The 12,533-nt window shown below is 41.6% G+C and overlaps 2 protein-coding genes across 2 annotated transcripts; one reads left to right on the forward strand and one right to left on the reverse strand.

Annotated features, from left to right (window-relative positions):
* Positions 1 to 3,950: 3,950 nt before the first annotated feature.
* On the reverse strand, positions 3,951 to 7,776 carry LOC140932456 (uncharacterized). The gene is made up of 2 exons (XM_073382064.1): positions 6,446 to 7,776; positions 3,951 to 4,076 (listed from the first exon to the last, which is right to left on the reverse strand). The coding sequence occupies exons 1-2, from the start codon at positions 7,655 to 7,657 to the stop codon at positions 3,951 to 3,953; spliced, it is 1,338 nt and encodes a 445-aa protein (XP_073238165.1). The 5' UTR covers positions 7,658 to 7,776.
* A 2,603-nt stretch (positions 7,777 to 10,379) lies between these two features.
* On the forward strand, positions 10,380 to 12,043 carry LOC140929877 (uncharacterized). Its single transcript, XM_073379575.1, has one exon. The coding sequence runs from the start codon at positions 10,502 to 10,504 to the stop codon at positions 11,888 to 11,890; it is 1,389 nt and encodes a 462-aa protein (XP_073235676.1). The 5' UTR covers positions 10,380 to 10,501; the 3' UTR covers positions 11,891 to 12,043.
* Positions 12,044 to 12,533: the final 490 nt, after the last annotated feature.

Consider the following 12,533-nt stretch of genomic DNA (forward strand, 5'->3'; position numbering starts at 1 on the left):
AGAGATTCCAACCTTTTTTAAAGGAAAATAGGGAGTATCTTTTGGCGCCGAAGACGTGAGCCTCAAGGGAAATCTGGGGATATGCCCCCCTGCAAATTTAGTTTCTCTCAAGCGACATTTCCATTTTGAGATCGTTTTAGCGGTATTCTGTAAGGTTTTTATTCTTATCTCGGATGTCTTTGGGTTTTTCTTTGCTGTTGTTAATCCATCTTTTCAGAATCAAACAGGGAGATTTCTTTCACTGGCTTTACACCATGGCCACTTCGAAAAATCATGAATAACTGTAAACTGTATGTCCACATGGCTTAGATGCATTCAGTGGGGAGCAACACTGGTAATGGGCTCTTTTATACCTCTCTACTTTCGTCGCAGACACTCTAAACCTTCCGTATAGACTGCTGGCCTTATGAGTCTGCACAACGCGCGATGTTCAATGGAGAGACAGGGCGAAACATAGGATAAGAAAGTGCAATGCCTAACGTTTTACCCTCAGATCGCCAATAGAATACTCAAGATAAGCAATTTTTTCCCCTTGTCTTCAGAATTTCATGGTAAACCTGGAGAATCTGATAAAAATCGGGAGGGCGGGAGGCAACACATCAAATCGGGAGGGTTGGAATCCCTGCTTCTCGCTTCTCGCTCGAGCCTTTGCGTATTTCAAACAATCGTAAATCTTGCGGTGACGAACACCAGTTGTTTTCTTGGCACAGACATACGTAAACAACATCACTGTGTAGTTGTTCTGCTGCCGCGTTTCATAAGGATATTGTGGTTATTCCTCGTGGGGTATATATAACAGAGTTAACGTTTGCCTCGTAGCATGTCCACAGACGGTTTTTTTTTTCTGATTTATTTTATAGAGGATATTAAACGGTGGCGCGAAGATATGAATTTTATTTTCGATCTTCAAGCCGGCGTGTAATGTTCTTTTTATTATATAGACAAAATGACATCGATAAAATAATAGGGGGAAATTACCGAAATTACGTCATCGATAAACTCACGTGGGAGATTATGGAAAATAAACCACTCGGGTCCCGGATGTAGTTTTTATGAATTTTACGAGTGGTATATTTTCCAGTAAAACACTCGTGTCTATATAATAAACAGGGTTAATATGTCTCGCCATGTGGCGTTTTACTGCTACTCTATTTCAGGAGATGACGTAGAGTGATAAGTCAGTGCCGTTGTATCACAAGAGTCGTCTGTAATTGGTGCATTGCGATCCTCGCTTTTACTGCGAGACAGAGTATTGTTGTACCCTTGGCGCACTGTTGATGTAATATTTCTTGTCGTGTTTCCTAACCTCGGCCATCCACCCATGGCGAATTTCAAGCAGTAGATAGTCAAATACTACTTCGAGCTATAAACTAAGGCAAAACTTCAATACTTTTACTGTCAAACTCAGAAAACCGTGAACACCTGAAAATCTTCAGGAATGTTGATTGTGTACTGGTCAATCACAATAAAGTTCAGGATACGCAGGCAAACCTCAAACCACAAATTATTGTGAAACACACCAGAAGTATTTATGGAATGTTATTGTGTTGCGAGAAATAAGCCAACAAGGCGCGATATAACTAAACCGCAAACAGCAACGGTAATTAATTTTGCTTGTGTATCCTGAACTTTATTGTGATTGGCCGCTACACAATCAACATTCCTGAAATTTTTTAAGTGTTGTTTGACAGTAATTACCGTTGCTGTTTGCAGTTTAGTTTTTCTCGCGCCTTATTGGCTTATTTCTCGCAACACAATAACATTCCATAAATATTTCTGGTGTTCACGGTTTTGTGAGTTTCACAGTAACCCAGTGATTGTGTAAATGGGAAATAGGCTTGAAATCTGTCATGAGGGACCTATACGTTTTACTGAAACCAGTTCCTGTTGAATCAATATTAAATTTTCAACGCCTGACACGCAGACTGAGATCCTCTCTCCCTCTTACAGCAACACGATCGTATTCGATAATCTCAGTTTTTGTCAGTACCACACGAAAAGAAAGGTAAGTCGGCGTTTTCAAAACCCCACCCCGAGGACGTTAATGAAAAACCTGTGTGATATTATTTTTGGCATTATTATTATTTCAAAAGTAGGTTGAGTTTGATCGTCCGGGTGAACGTAGACCTGAATAGGACTGTTGTTGATGACAGTGACTGACGTTTCGACAACCTGTGGGGTAGTCATCTTCAGAGTCAAAGTGAGTTGTATCACGTCAGTTGATGGTATATTATATACGTCGCGATGTTATTGGTCGTCTGTCAGTTAAGCCGTGATGTTATTGGCTATGAAGACTCGTAATCAGTAATTGGTGCGTTTCGATCCGTCTATTGTCACAGTTAAACAGTCGTCTATTGTTAGTCAACTTTTCAGTTCTCCAGTCGTTCTCTCGTAGTTAGTTTTGCTTGATCTCGTCAATAAGGCGTTTGAACGGCGCTGGTAACTGTTGGCTACGATTCAGTGGCGTTTGTTATAAGTTTGATAGCAATCTGTAGAATACGTTATACATGTCGCAGAGTCCCATTTGTATAAAACCAACACGTTATCTTTTTCAATTCTAAATTTACAACTTCCATAAGATAGGAAGCATCAGTATGCGAATAGACGATATTAGTGTCATCAGCAAATAGTATCAGCTCTAATACCTTTGACACATTACATAGATCATTTATATATACTAAGAATAACAGGGGACCTAAGATAGATCTCTGAGGGACTCCGCAAGTGATATCTAATGATGAAGAGTTGTAACCATTATATTGCACAAATTGTTTTCGACAAGAAGATAACTTTTAAACCATTGTAAAGCAATACCACGTACTCCATAATGTTCTAATTTGTCGAGCAAAATTTCATGATTTACTGTATCAAAGGCCTTAGATAGGTCAATAATTAGGCCTAAAGCCGAGAAAATTACGAAAGCCGAGGAGGGTCTTCCAACTTCCGACTTCCGACTTCCAACTTCCGACTTCTGATTTCCGCCTTCCAACTTCCGTAGCAATAAAAGGCGGTGATAGGCCTACACGACTTTTACCTTATGCTAAAATGCTGCTTGTTCCAAAAACGTTTTTTTCCCTTCTGCTGGGTAGATTATGCTCTAGAAGGTTCTGGTTAAGCCGCCTATTTCACATTAAGAGGTCATGGCACACATATCGATTTACTGTGGTTTTTGTTTTTGGTCGGCCGGATTTGCCCTCTGATGCAAGAGCATATTCTTTAAAGCTTTTTATTAAGGCCGAGTAAGGGCTCTAATTTTCTCCAAATTGCCTTCTGGACCTGAATAACTATGTGACTATTTTTACGCTGTTATCACGCTGGGCCCAGCTCGTTAATTGTCTTTGCAGGATGTTAAATTATCACGGATAGTGATTTACGGATCCAAAGTGATAAGATTGAAGTGCAGCTTAAAATGAAATCAACTATGGAGATTGCATTGTGACTCAGTAGAATCCAGCTTAGTGTTTTTGTAAAGAAAATGTGAGTCTTTTGACTGGAGCGCGTATTTCTTTCCTTGGTTATAGGTTTTTAATGAGCTTAACAGTGTTTGGACTTTTTTGTTATCACTGTTGCCACTTTGTGATCAGGCAAGACCATGGTTTCGGTTCCCCAAGAGAACCTCATCAGTTGCCTGATTGGCTTTGTGCTTAGTTGCTTTTACACGAGCAACTTTAGTTGTTCTCTTTTGTGGCTAGAACGGTACAGCCGTTCTTTCTACTGAGCCTTGACCTTAATCATTAATACCCGCGTGGCGGATCGAGCGGCAATCGAGCCCGACAGAGGAGTTCAAGTCGGAGGTGGGAAGTTAGAGGTGGGAAGTTGGAAGTGGGAAGTCGGAAGTTGGAAATCGGAAGTCAGAAATCGAAAGTGGGAAGTTGAAAGTTGGAAGTCAGAAGTGGGAAGTGGGAAGTGGGAGGTCAGAAGTCTAACCATGCAGCATTGAGTCTCAACGGTCAGAAATCAGAAACCCGGAGTTCGAACTTTGTCGAGTCTGAAGTCTGAAGTTTGAAGTATGAAGTCTTAAGTCGGAAGTCGGAAGTCGGAAGACCCTCCTCGGCTTTCGTAGTAAATAGAACACACTGAAAACAATAATAATTTAACAATGTTTATAAAAGTTATACCCTGCGAGCATGCAGTGGTTTCTCTAGGCCGGACGCTGTGCTACGAACCGTCCGGCCTGGAGAAACCACTGCTCGCAGGGTATTAAAATTAATAACATCGAAATTAAAAAAAACATAAGACGAAAAATATAAAAAGAAAGACACATTCTCGGAGACCTAGGGGCAGCTATTCGGGATGATCGAATGTTCGTGGTGAAATAAAGTTTACTTAACATCGTCTCGATCTTATAATAACATTAAACTTTCACCACGAACATTCTATCGTCCCGACTAGCTGCCTCTGGGTCTCCGAGGATGGAGAAAACAATATTTTGTTGCAATGGGCTCCTGGTTGCAATTAATTCGTTGGGCGAGTGAGGGTCCATGCAAATGACAGTAATGAGTGAAAAGGATATTAAAATGGCACGCGAGGAGAGGTTTTTGCAAGTTTTTCTCACACAGGTACCTCTTGTAATTGTTTGCCATGCTCCCGGGGGGGACTCCCATATGAAAGGGGCGGGAATGCTCGTCGGACATTTTGAATTAAACCTCCAAACGAGACCAATCTGGGCGTGGCCCAACCTTAAGATAAAATTAATATTTCTTCGCGTGCAACCCTAAAAGAGATCTTAAGTTTACGGCTAAATATAATGGCGTTTTGCCCAGAACTCCCTAAGTGAGACCAAAATCCGAAATTTACACCTCTAAGCGAGACGACGAGCATCCCTGCCCCTTTCGTATGGGAATCACCTCCCCGGGACCATGCGGTTATCATTTGACGGTTATCCATGTACGGCTTAGCGACAGTAAGAAGAGCTTAGGGGGCCCCTGGCTTTGGATTTCAATGGACGAGATCAGTACCGGATCCATACCTTGAGATAGGGGCGGGGGGAGGGGGGGGGGGGTGGAGGGCGCAGTTTCCCAAAAAATTTTTTTCGGCCCTTTGGACCTCAGTTTGGTCCAAAAATAAGGAGGGGGGCCGGCCCCCCCGGGCCCATCCCCTTGATTCGCCTCTGGAGATTCATATTCGCGGTGACTAGTTTTAGTGGTCGTGGCCGCTGTCACAGCTATTTGGGTGTCCCCGTATGTCGGGTATCCCCGTTAGATCCGTTTTAGGGAAGGGATACCCAAAACACTGATCCTGCCTCTGACGACAAAACCGGTGACAGCGAAGTTATTTGAGAGATAAACTATTGCAATCCGATTTACTACAGCAACAGAGGAAGACTCCATTTTCTTTCTATTCACCTTTCACCAGGACTAGACTAGTTGTCAAGTAACAAACAAATACTATAATACTCATTGAATTTAGCTGCAAAATACATTAATAAAAAAAAAAAAAATCTTCATTACAAAACCTCAATTAAAATCCTATTTACAATCAACCTGCTGTTTCAAAAAATCTAATTAATTCATCAAAAACACTATCTACAATTTCATCCGTTACAAAAGAAAACCCCTCGTCCTTCATTAGAGAACAAAAACAATCCTATATATTATAAGTGAAGATAGAAAAAACTATTCATTTACAAATTCTAAAAAATAGAAGTAACTTAACCTTACATAAAAGAAGAGGAAATAGATATAATTAATAATAAAAGTTCAAAATTCTATAAAATTAAGAATTCCATTATGCAGAGATATTAAGATCCTGCAATCGAATTATACTAATGACGGCTAAACCAGTGTCCATAAAAAGCCCTAAGTATAAAAGCATATAGACACGTATTTCAGATATCCGCACTAGCGACATTTATTTTACAGTCTACTGATTGCTCTAGCTTGCTACGAAACGGCGTTCGCGAACCTCTGAAGCATGCATGTACCGATCTTAAGAGTTCAAACGAGATCTGTGTCCTGAGCCAAGTGATTACAACATGATAAGGCTCGGTGTCTTTCTGAGCTATCTTGTCTGCGAGATGCTTTAAGAACCGCTGACACTCGTTTCCCATTCCGCCATTGGTTCCAAACACTAAAGGCGTAAACGAACCCATTTCTACATCTAACACCCGCTGCTGGTACTTGCGCTTCTTCTCTTCTTCTTGCTCTTTGAACACTTCCGATGTTGGCTTGCTCTGGTAACACTTGGAGTTGACGTGCGTAACTCTAACATCAAAAAATGCCGTAACTCCTCTTGCCCAGAAACCTCCCGCTTTGATGTCTAACCTTGCCTCAGAACTTGTAACAGCGCTCCTCAAATGAAATCGCTCGTTGTCCAGGGGTTGAAGGCGTGGTTCGATTTCGACATTATTGCAGATCTTGTCGATGAATGTCGTTAACAAGTTCCGTACACCATCATGTCTCTGCGCTACAAACCCCCCCTTTTTACAAGAGAGGGGGTGACTAACGGTGAATTTATCCCCACATATGCAATGACTTGGTAAATCGACTAAGGTTAAGTCATAACGCAAGCGTAGCGAGTCTCTGAATTCTTGCTTGTTGAGGGCTAAACCTTTGTCTGCGAGAGGCATCGCATTCAGCCAAGAACTTGCGCCCTTGTCCCTCGATTGATTAACCAGACGCAGCAGGCCTGAGGAGAGGCTTGAATCAATGCTATCCATTTTCTCTTTGGCACTTGCTCTCTTAAGTGATTGTTGATGCCTCTTTAGCTCCTCCGTAGATCTTTCTCCTGGCACCATGATGGAACTCTGTGATGTAATCGAATCTACGCGGGCGGTGGTTATTAGTCTCGAGGCAGCAAACTGCTGCGGTGCCTCGGATTTCAGATCAGGAATGCCTAGACCCCCTTGACCCGTTGCTAAGGTAGCAAGTCTGCGCACCTCGTTAGGGAGAGGCTCTGATTGACCGAACAAAGTAGGGAGTAGTAAATCTTCAATCACTTCCTGGATTGGATCGACATAATCTTCAAACGATTCAATCGTGCGCATGAAGTAGGTGAACTTCGACTTGTAGCCTTTTGTGAAAGCAATATACGCCGCATGGGGCTGGCTCTTCGCTATTTCAGAGAGACGTTCGATTTCCTCTTTCCATGCACGAACCTTCTCCTCACAATACTGATCTTTGTATTCTTGCGACGCAATAACTGCTCCCAGATGGCGCTGACCTTCAGTCGTTATGTTGACTTCCTCTCCAAACACCCTCTTTGCTTCCTCCGCTAGTTCCCTGGACTTCACAATAAGCCAGCTCTTTGTCCCATTCACAAGGTAACCAAACTTTTGTCCTTCCTTACTCAATTGCCTGTACCAGTTGTATAAGTGCACTATACTCCCTCCTCCAGCTGAGTCGTCTGCAAGCCACACCTGTTTAACCAATGGGCAATGATCCCTCAAATTCTGTATCATTATGGATGTATTAAGTGCATACCATGGCATCGCTAGCGGATCTCCTTGTGTGGTGCCTTCTCGAGAAAGTATTTCACCTCCCCCACAAATAAACAGTCTAGATGGGCTTCTATATGTGTTAATCACATAGAGCGCCATTTCTTTGCACATGATCTGGATATTGTGTAAGGCCGCTGACCTATTCATTTGGTTAAAAGCGTTACTAGCATCAATTAGCAATATTCCATCTGTTCCTTCTTCAACAAACACTTGACTCATTGCATGGATCGCAGCCTCCGCTCCTGCGTTATGACCAGCGCAAACTTGTAGGGGACCCGCCGCTTCTTTTATTTCCTCCTTTAAGAAACCGCTGACCGTTTTCCCCACTATTCTCCTCAGTACCTCTCCAACACCAATTGGTCTGATTCCCGGGTTCTTATCCAGCGGGATAAGCCTGCAGGACGTGAAAGCTTCAAGTAAGGATGGGTGGTACGATTTCCTAAGCAGATTTCTTGTAAACACGGCTAGCTCTTCTCTCAATATTTTGCCCTCGGTCTTGAAATTCTTAGAGCACAGGATTCTCTTATACAGCTCTGCGTCCATTCCAGATGGTCCGGCTGAGCCCTTGGTTTTACTTGCCGAGTTGTAGATCGATTCTTCGTCTATGAGGTCATAAACATTTGGCGGAATATAATCAATTGGGCCATGTAACAAACTCTCCTCTGCGATATCAGCTGCCTGTGGGTGTTTGTCCTGTAGCCCTTGAAGGACATCTGGCGATAGGTCGAGCAGACCGGACGAGCTCTCGTTATCTAGGAGTTTCATAGCAGCTGTCAATTTACTGCTGCAAAATACTGTTTACAAAAATACTGTTTACAAAAGAAAAGTTGCAAAAGGAAACTTTCAAGTGCCTCGGGTAAATTCGAGATCTTAGGCTTGGGCTCAAAATATAGGGAGGGGATAGCATTTCAGCACTCAGAACGAAAAAAAGTTGCAATGTCCCAGGAGATACCCAAATCACTGTGACAGCTACGATCGCCACCTTCAACCAGGCAGGCAGAAAGAAATTGGGGACTGTAAACTAGCCTGAATTTCAGCTGTCTCCTCGAGCCGAAAGGGGAGTTTTGCGACTCGAGGAGACTGCTGAAATTCAGGCCAACTGTAAACAGTATACTGAGAAATTACTACGAATGTGAATCTTGTCGGATGTCCACCAAAATCCAAAGCCAGGAGCGGTCCCTAAGCTTTTCTTACGATCGCAGATATCAGCCTAGTCTTAAATGTCAGACATCTCCACAGTAGTAACCAATCAAATTCAAATTCAAAAGTCCCTATGCGCCGGTCTGCTTTTCGCACTTTACATACGCGCGCCGGAGTGCCCAGGTCGGCCCTTCAAGAGTCCTTATGCACGGTTAACACCAAGACGTACCTAGCCTGCAGTGCAGGCCTATTTTGGCTAGCCGGGCGAAATCTTTGATTTTATGACAGAGGAAGATTGGGGAGAGTAAAAATAGTAACCCTTGACTCGCGCCATTTCCTCCTCTCTTCGGGAGTTTCGACATGGCGCTTTCGCGGGCAAAAACATTCGTGCGCCCGATGAAAACGCCCGTGCTGCAGGCTAAGACGCACCTTACAAGAGTTTTGGGGGAAAATTTCTGTATTCTTGAATAGCCGTTTCCAAGAGACGATCCTGTCTTACCGCTTCTTAATACAAATTTCATGATCTGTAAATTTACATTTAGCGTAACTTTTCGAGTTTGAAAACATCAATATGTATGGTAAGTCAGTTGTCTTTTCGACGGGTCAATATATACAAATTTTAATTTGTATATATTGACTCGTTTAACACCTTTAAAAAAGGCTCTTGCTGGCGTGTCATCTAAATGACTCACGCAACGCGGTGATATCTCTAATCCTGTATTAATAAAAAGAATAAAATATCTCGTCCTCGAATTCCAGATATTCTAACTTTATAAGGAGCAGCTTATTATAGGAAACTTATTCCCTTTTTAAATCGTTGCATTTTACATTGCAGTTTCATTGCCATCTTTCCTTTTTATCTTACTGATCACAAAAATTTAAAAACGTGACAAAAACGTAACTAAAGTTCTTTAGTTACTAATCACTTCTTGGGTGGATTAAAACTGAGCTCGCTATTATTTAGTTGATAATCGGTTTTACAGTTTGTAAAAGAACTACCATTAACGGAGCGACTAGTGCGCGTGCTCGGAAGGCAACGTTAACCAAACAGGATTTGTTCTAGACAGGCAGCCATATATAGCCTGGACTCAGACTCGTACCCAGTCGCTGATTTATGTGTTTTGGGGTGAGAGAAGATTGAGGGTTAGGCCCCGTGCACGCCTCAACCTAACCCCCAATCTTCTCTCACACCCAAAAAACATAAATAGCGACTGGGTACGAGTCTGGCCTAGACTGCAAAACAGTCCGTTTTTTTCTCTGAATCAGTAAATGAATCGATAAAGCGTGGAGTAAGAGTCTTACGCGCGCCTATATTGAAAAAAAAAATTAGGGTGTAATCAGTGTGTAATGTCGTAATATAAAGCAATCAATCCACAGAGATACATCTCCCTCGTAAGCCTTTTTACTCGTGAATTCTTTACAAATAAATTGCTAAAACTGTGACTGAACCAGCTGTTAAATGTATTTTTCTTTTTTGAATCATCGCTCAATGTGAATTAAAAGAATAATAAGCATGCAGCGAAAAGACTATGAATTTTTCCTTGCGAACTTTGAAAAGCAGGTTAGACAGCTAAGTCCTCAGAAGTCGTAATATATGATCAAAAACCTTCCAGTTAGGTTCTTCAGTTTAATACAAGTTACAGCTCATACACACTTGGTAAACCAACTTTTTAAGGCTCATAAGTTATTGATAAAAAGACACGTAAGCCAGGATTTTATCACCCATTGTTCAAATGTAATTAATTCTATTTCATATTCAGCGAGAAGGCCTTGAATGCCGTGCTTTAATTTTACTGGTCAATATTTCTCGAAAGTTTGCACAGCTGAAGGATCCGATATTTTAATGAATATACCACACTACCAACAGTAATAGATAATGATATAGCGGATTAATCTGCATCATTAGGTTTTGTAGGACTGAGAATGGAGCTCAAGAGACTATTAGTGATAACTATTATAATCAACTTTTATATGCTTTTTGCATCCAGCGAAGATGAAAGCGATGGTATTAAATCAAGTGGGCGGAGAATTCTTGTATTTGGAGGAAATGGTTTCATTGGCAGTGAAACTGTACGGAGGTTAATTGACCGTGGAGATGAAATCACAATGGTCAATCGAGGTAACTGGTACTTCGATTCCGAAGAACGCATCAAGCCTTTTGTAAGTGCTCATTTTATATGCAACAGAGATAAACTTCTTGAGATTGAATGCGAGGAACTTTTAACTTCTGGTTCTTATGATGCAGTCATTGATTTTAGCTCTTACAACGCGAGACAGACGAAACAGGTGGTGGACATCTTAAAAGACAGAGTTGGTGTTTATGTTTATATAAGCACTGATTCAGTCTACGAAGTCTGCGATAAGACGCATTCTAGACCTACAACTGAAGAAGACGCAGTCAGACCAAAAAGCCCAAAGAAACGACTGCAGCTTAAAAGAGAAGAAAAATACGCACATGACAAATTAGCCTGTGAAGAAGTGCTCCAAGAACAGCGAAAAGAAGGTGGATTTCCGTATGTGGCATTGAGACTTCCGGATGTGATCGGACCACGTGATAATTCGTTCCGATTTTGGACTTACCAGTTGTGGATACGTATTCATAAGGACATTCATCACCCTGTTCACATGCCCGAAGGTGTGTCCGATGATAAGTTTAGTTTAATTCACGTGGAAGATGCAGCTAAAGCCATCGAGAAAGTTCTAGATGCTGGTCCTGCGGTTCACAACCAAGCCATAAACATTGCGTTTAATGAACATTTTACCTTGAAAAAACTGCTCCGAGACATCGCCGATAAGCTCGAAATTGATAAACTAGAGTTTCTTTCTGATAACGATGAAACATGGTATACTTATCCTACTGTCACCAAGGGACCACTGGACATTAGCAAGGCAAAGATTCTTCTCGACTGGAAACCCATGACCTGGGAAACAGCCCTCTCATCTCTCTGTGCCTATTTCGAGGGAGCTATGTCAGATATGAAGTTGCTTAGAGAAAGAGAAATGCTCTTAGCTGAATTCTTTGAGAATATAGTTCCTGAAACATACTATGCAAAGGCGCTGAATAAACTGATTGAAATCTATGGACGAGACGTAATGAAGGGAGTGGACTTGGAAGTAGGTTTCGACGGATCTCCCCAGATCGCAGGTCCCAATGATGATTCAAGCAAAACCAATACTGCGCATGACCAAACTTCAGAGAAAATGGAAACGAAGGCCCCCATATCAACAGAGACTGATGCTGATAAACAGCAAACCATGAGTGCAGATTCAGAGGAGAAGGAAAAAACTAAGCCGCACTCTGATGAATTGTGACTAAATTCTATCGGTTCTTAGGAGCCCATTAATGTTTCACCCTGGCTGGTTTTACTTATATTCAAGAAACAACGACAACAGCAACAAAAAAGATGATTTATGATAACAATGATGCTAACAATACTGAGCAAAACGAATGATGATAAAATTCCATAAACTGCATTACATTATTATGAAAATTATGATCACATCTATCAATAAAGAATTTTACTCCCAATAGCTTCTTGTTAAATCATGGCTGATTTATAAATTATTGCAATTGTCAGAAACAGGTTGACTTTATAAGGACTATAAGTGCTGTCCTCGTTTGATGACTTTGGAAAATGGAAAATTTTAAAATTTAATATCTCGGCGACAGATGAACCGTGGGGTGGTTTGATTTCAGTTTTTCATTTAAGGCCATTAACGCTGAATTTGCCTGGGTTATTACTGTCACGTACTGTAAGAAAGGCTTTTAATCTTCAAAAAATTCTCTCTTGGATTAGTCAGCATCATTACAAAGGCCATGCAGATTCCGGCGATCGCAATACGAACGGACTTAGCACAAAAAGTTTGCCGTCCTGCTTAGGGAAGGATGTAAAACATTTTACAAATTTGATTTATGGGGTACAAGAAAAAACTCCAGACCCTGTGCGATGACTGT

This window comes from Porites lutea, chromosome 3, assembly GCF_958299795.1.
Source record: "Porites lutea chromosome 3, jaPorLute2.1, whole genome shotgun sequence".
NCBI classification, from domain to species: Eukaryota; Metazoa; Cnidaria; class Anthozoa; order Scleractinia; family Poritidae; genus Porites; species Porites lutea.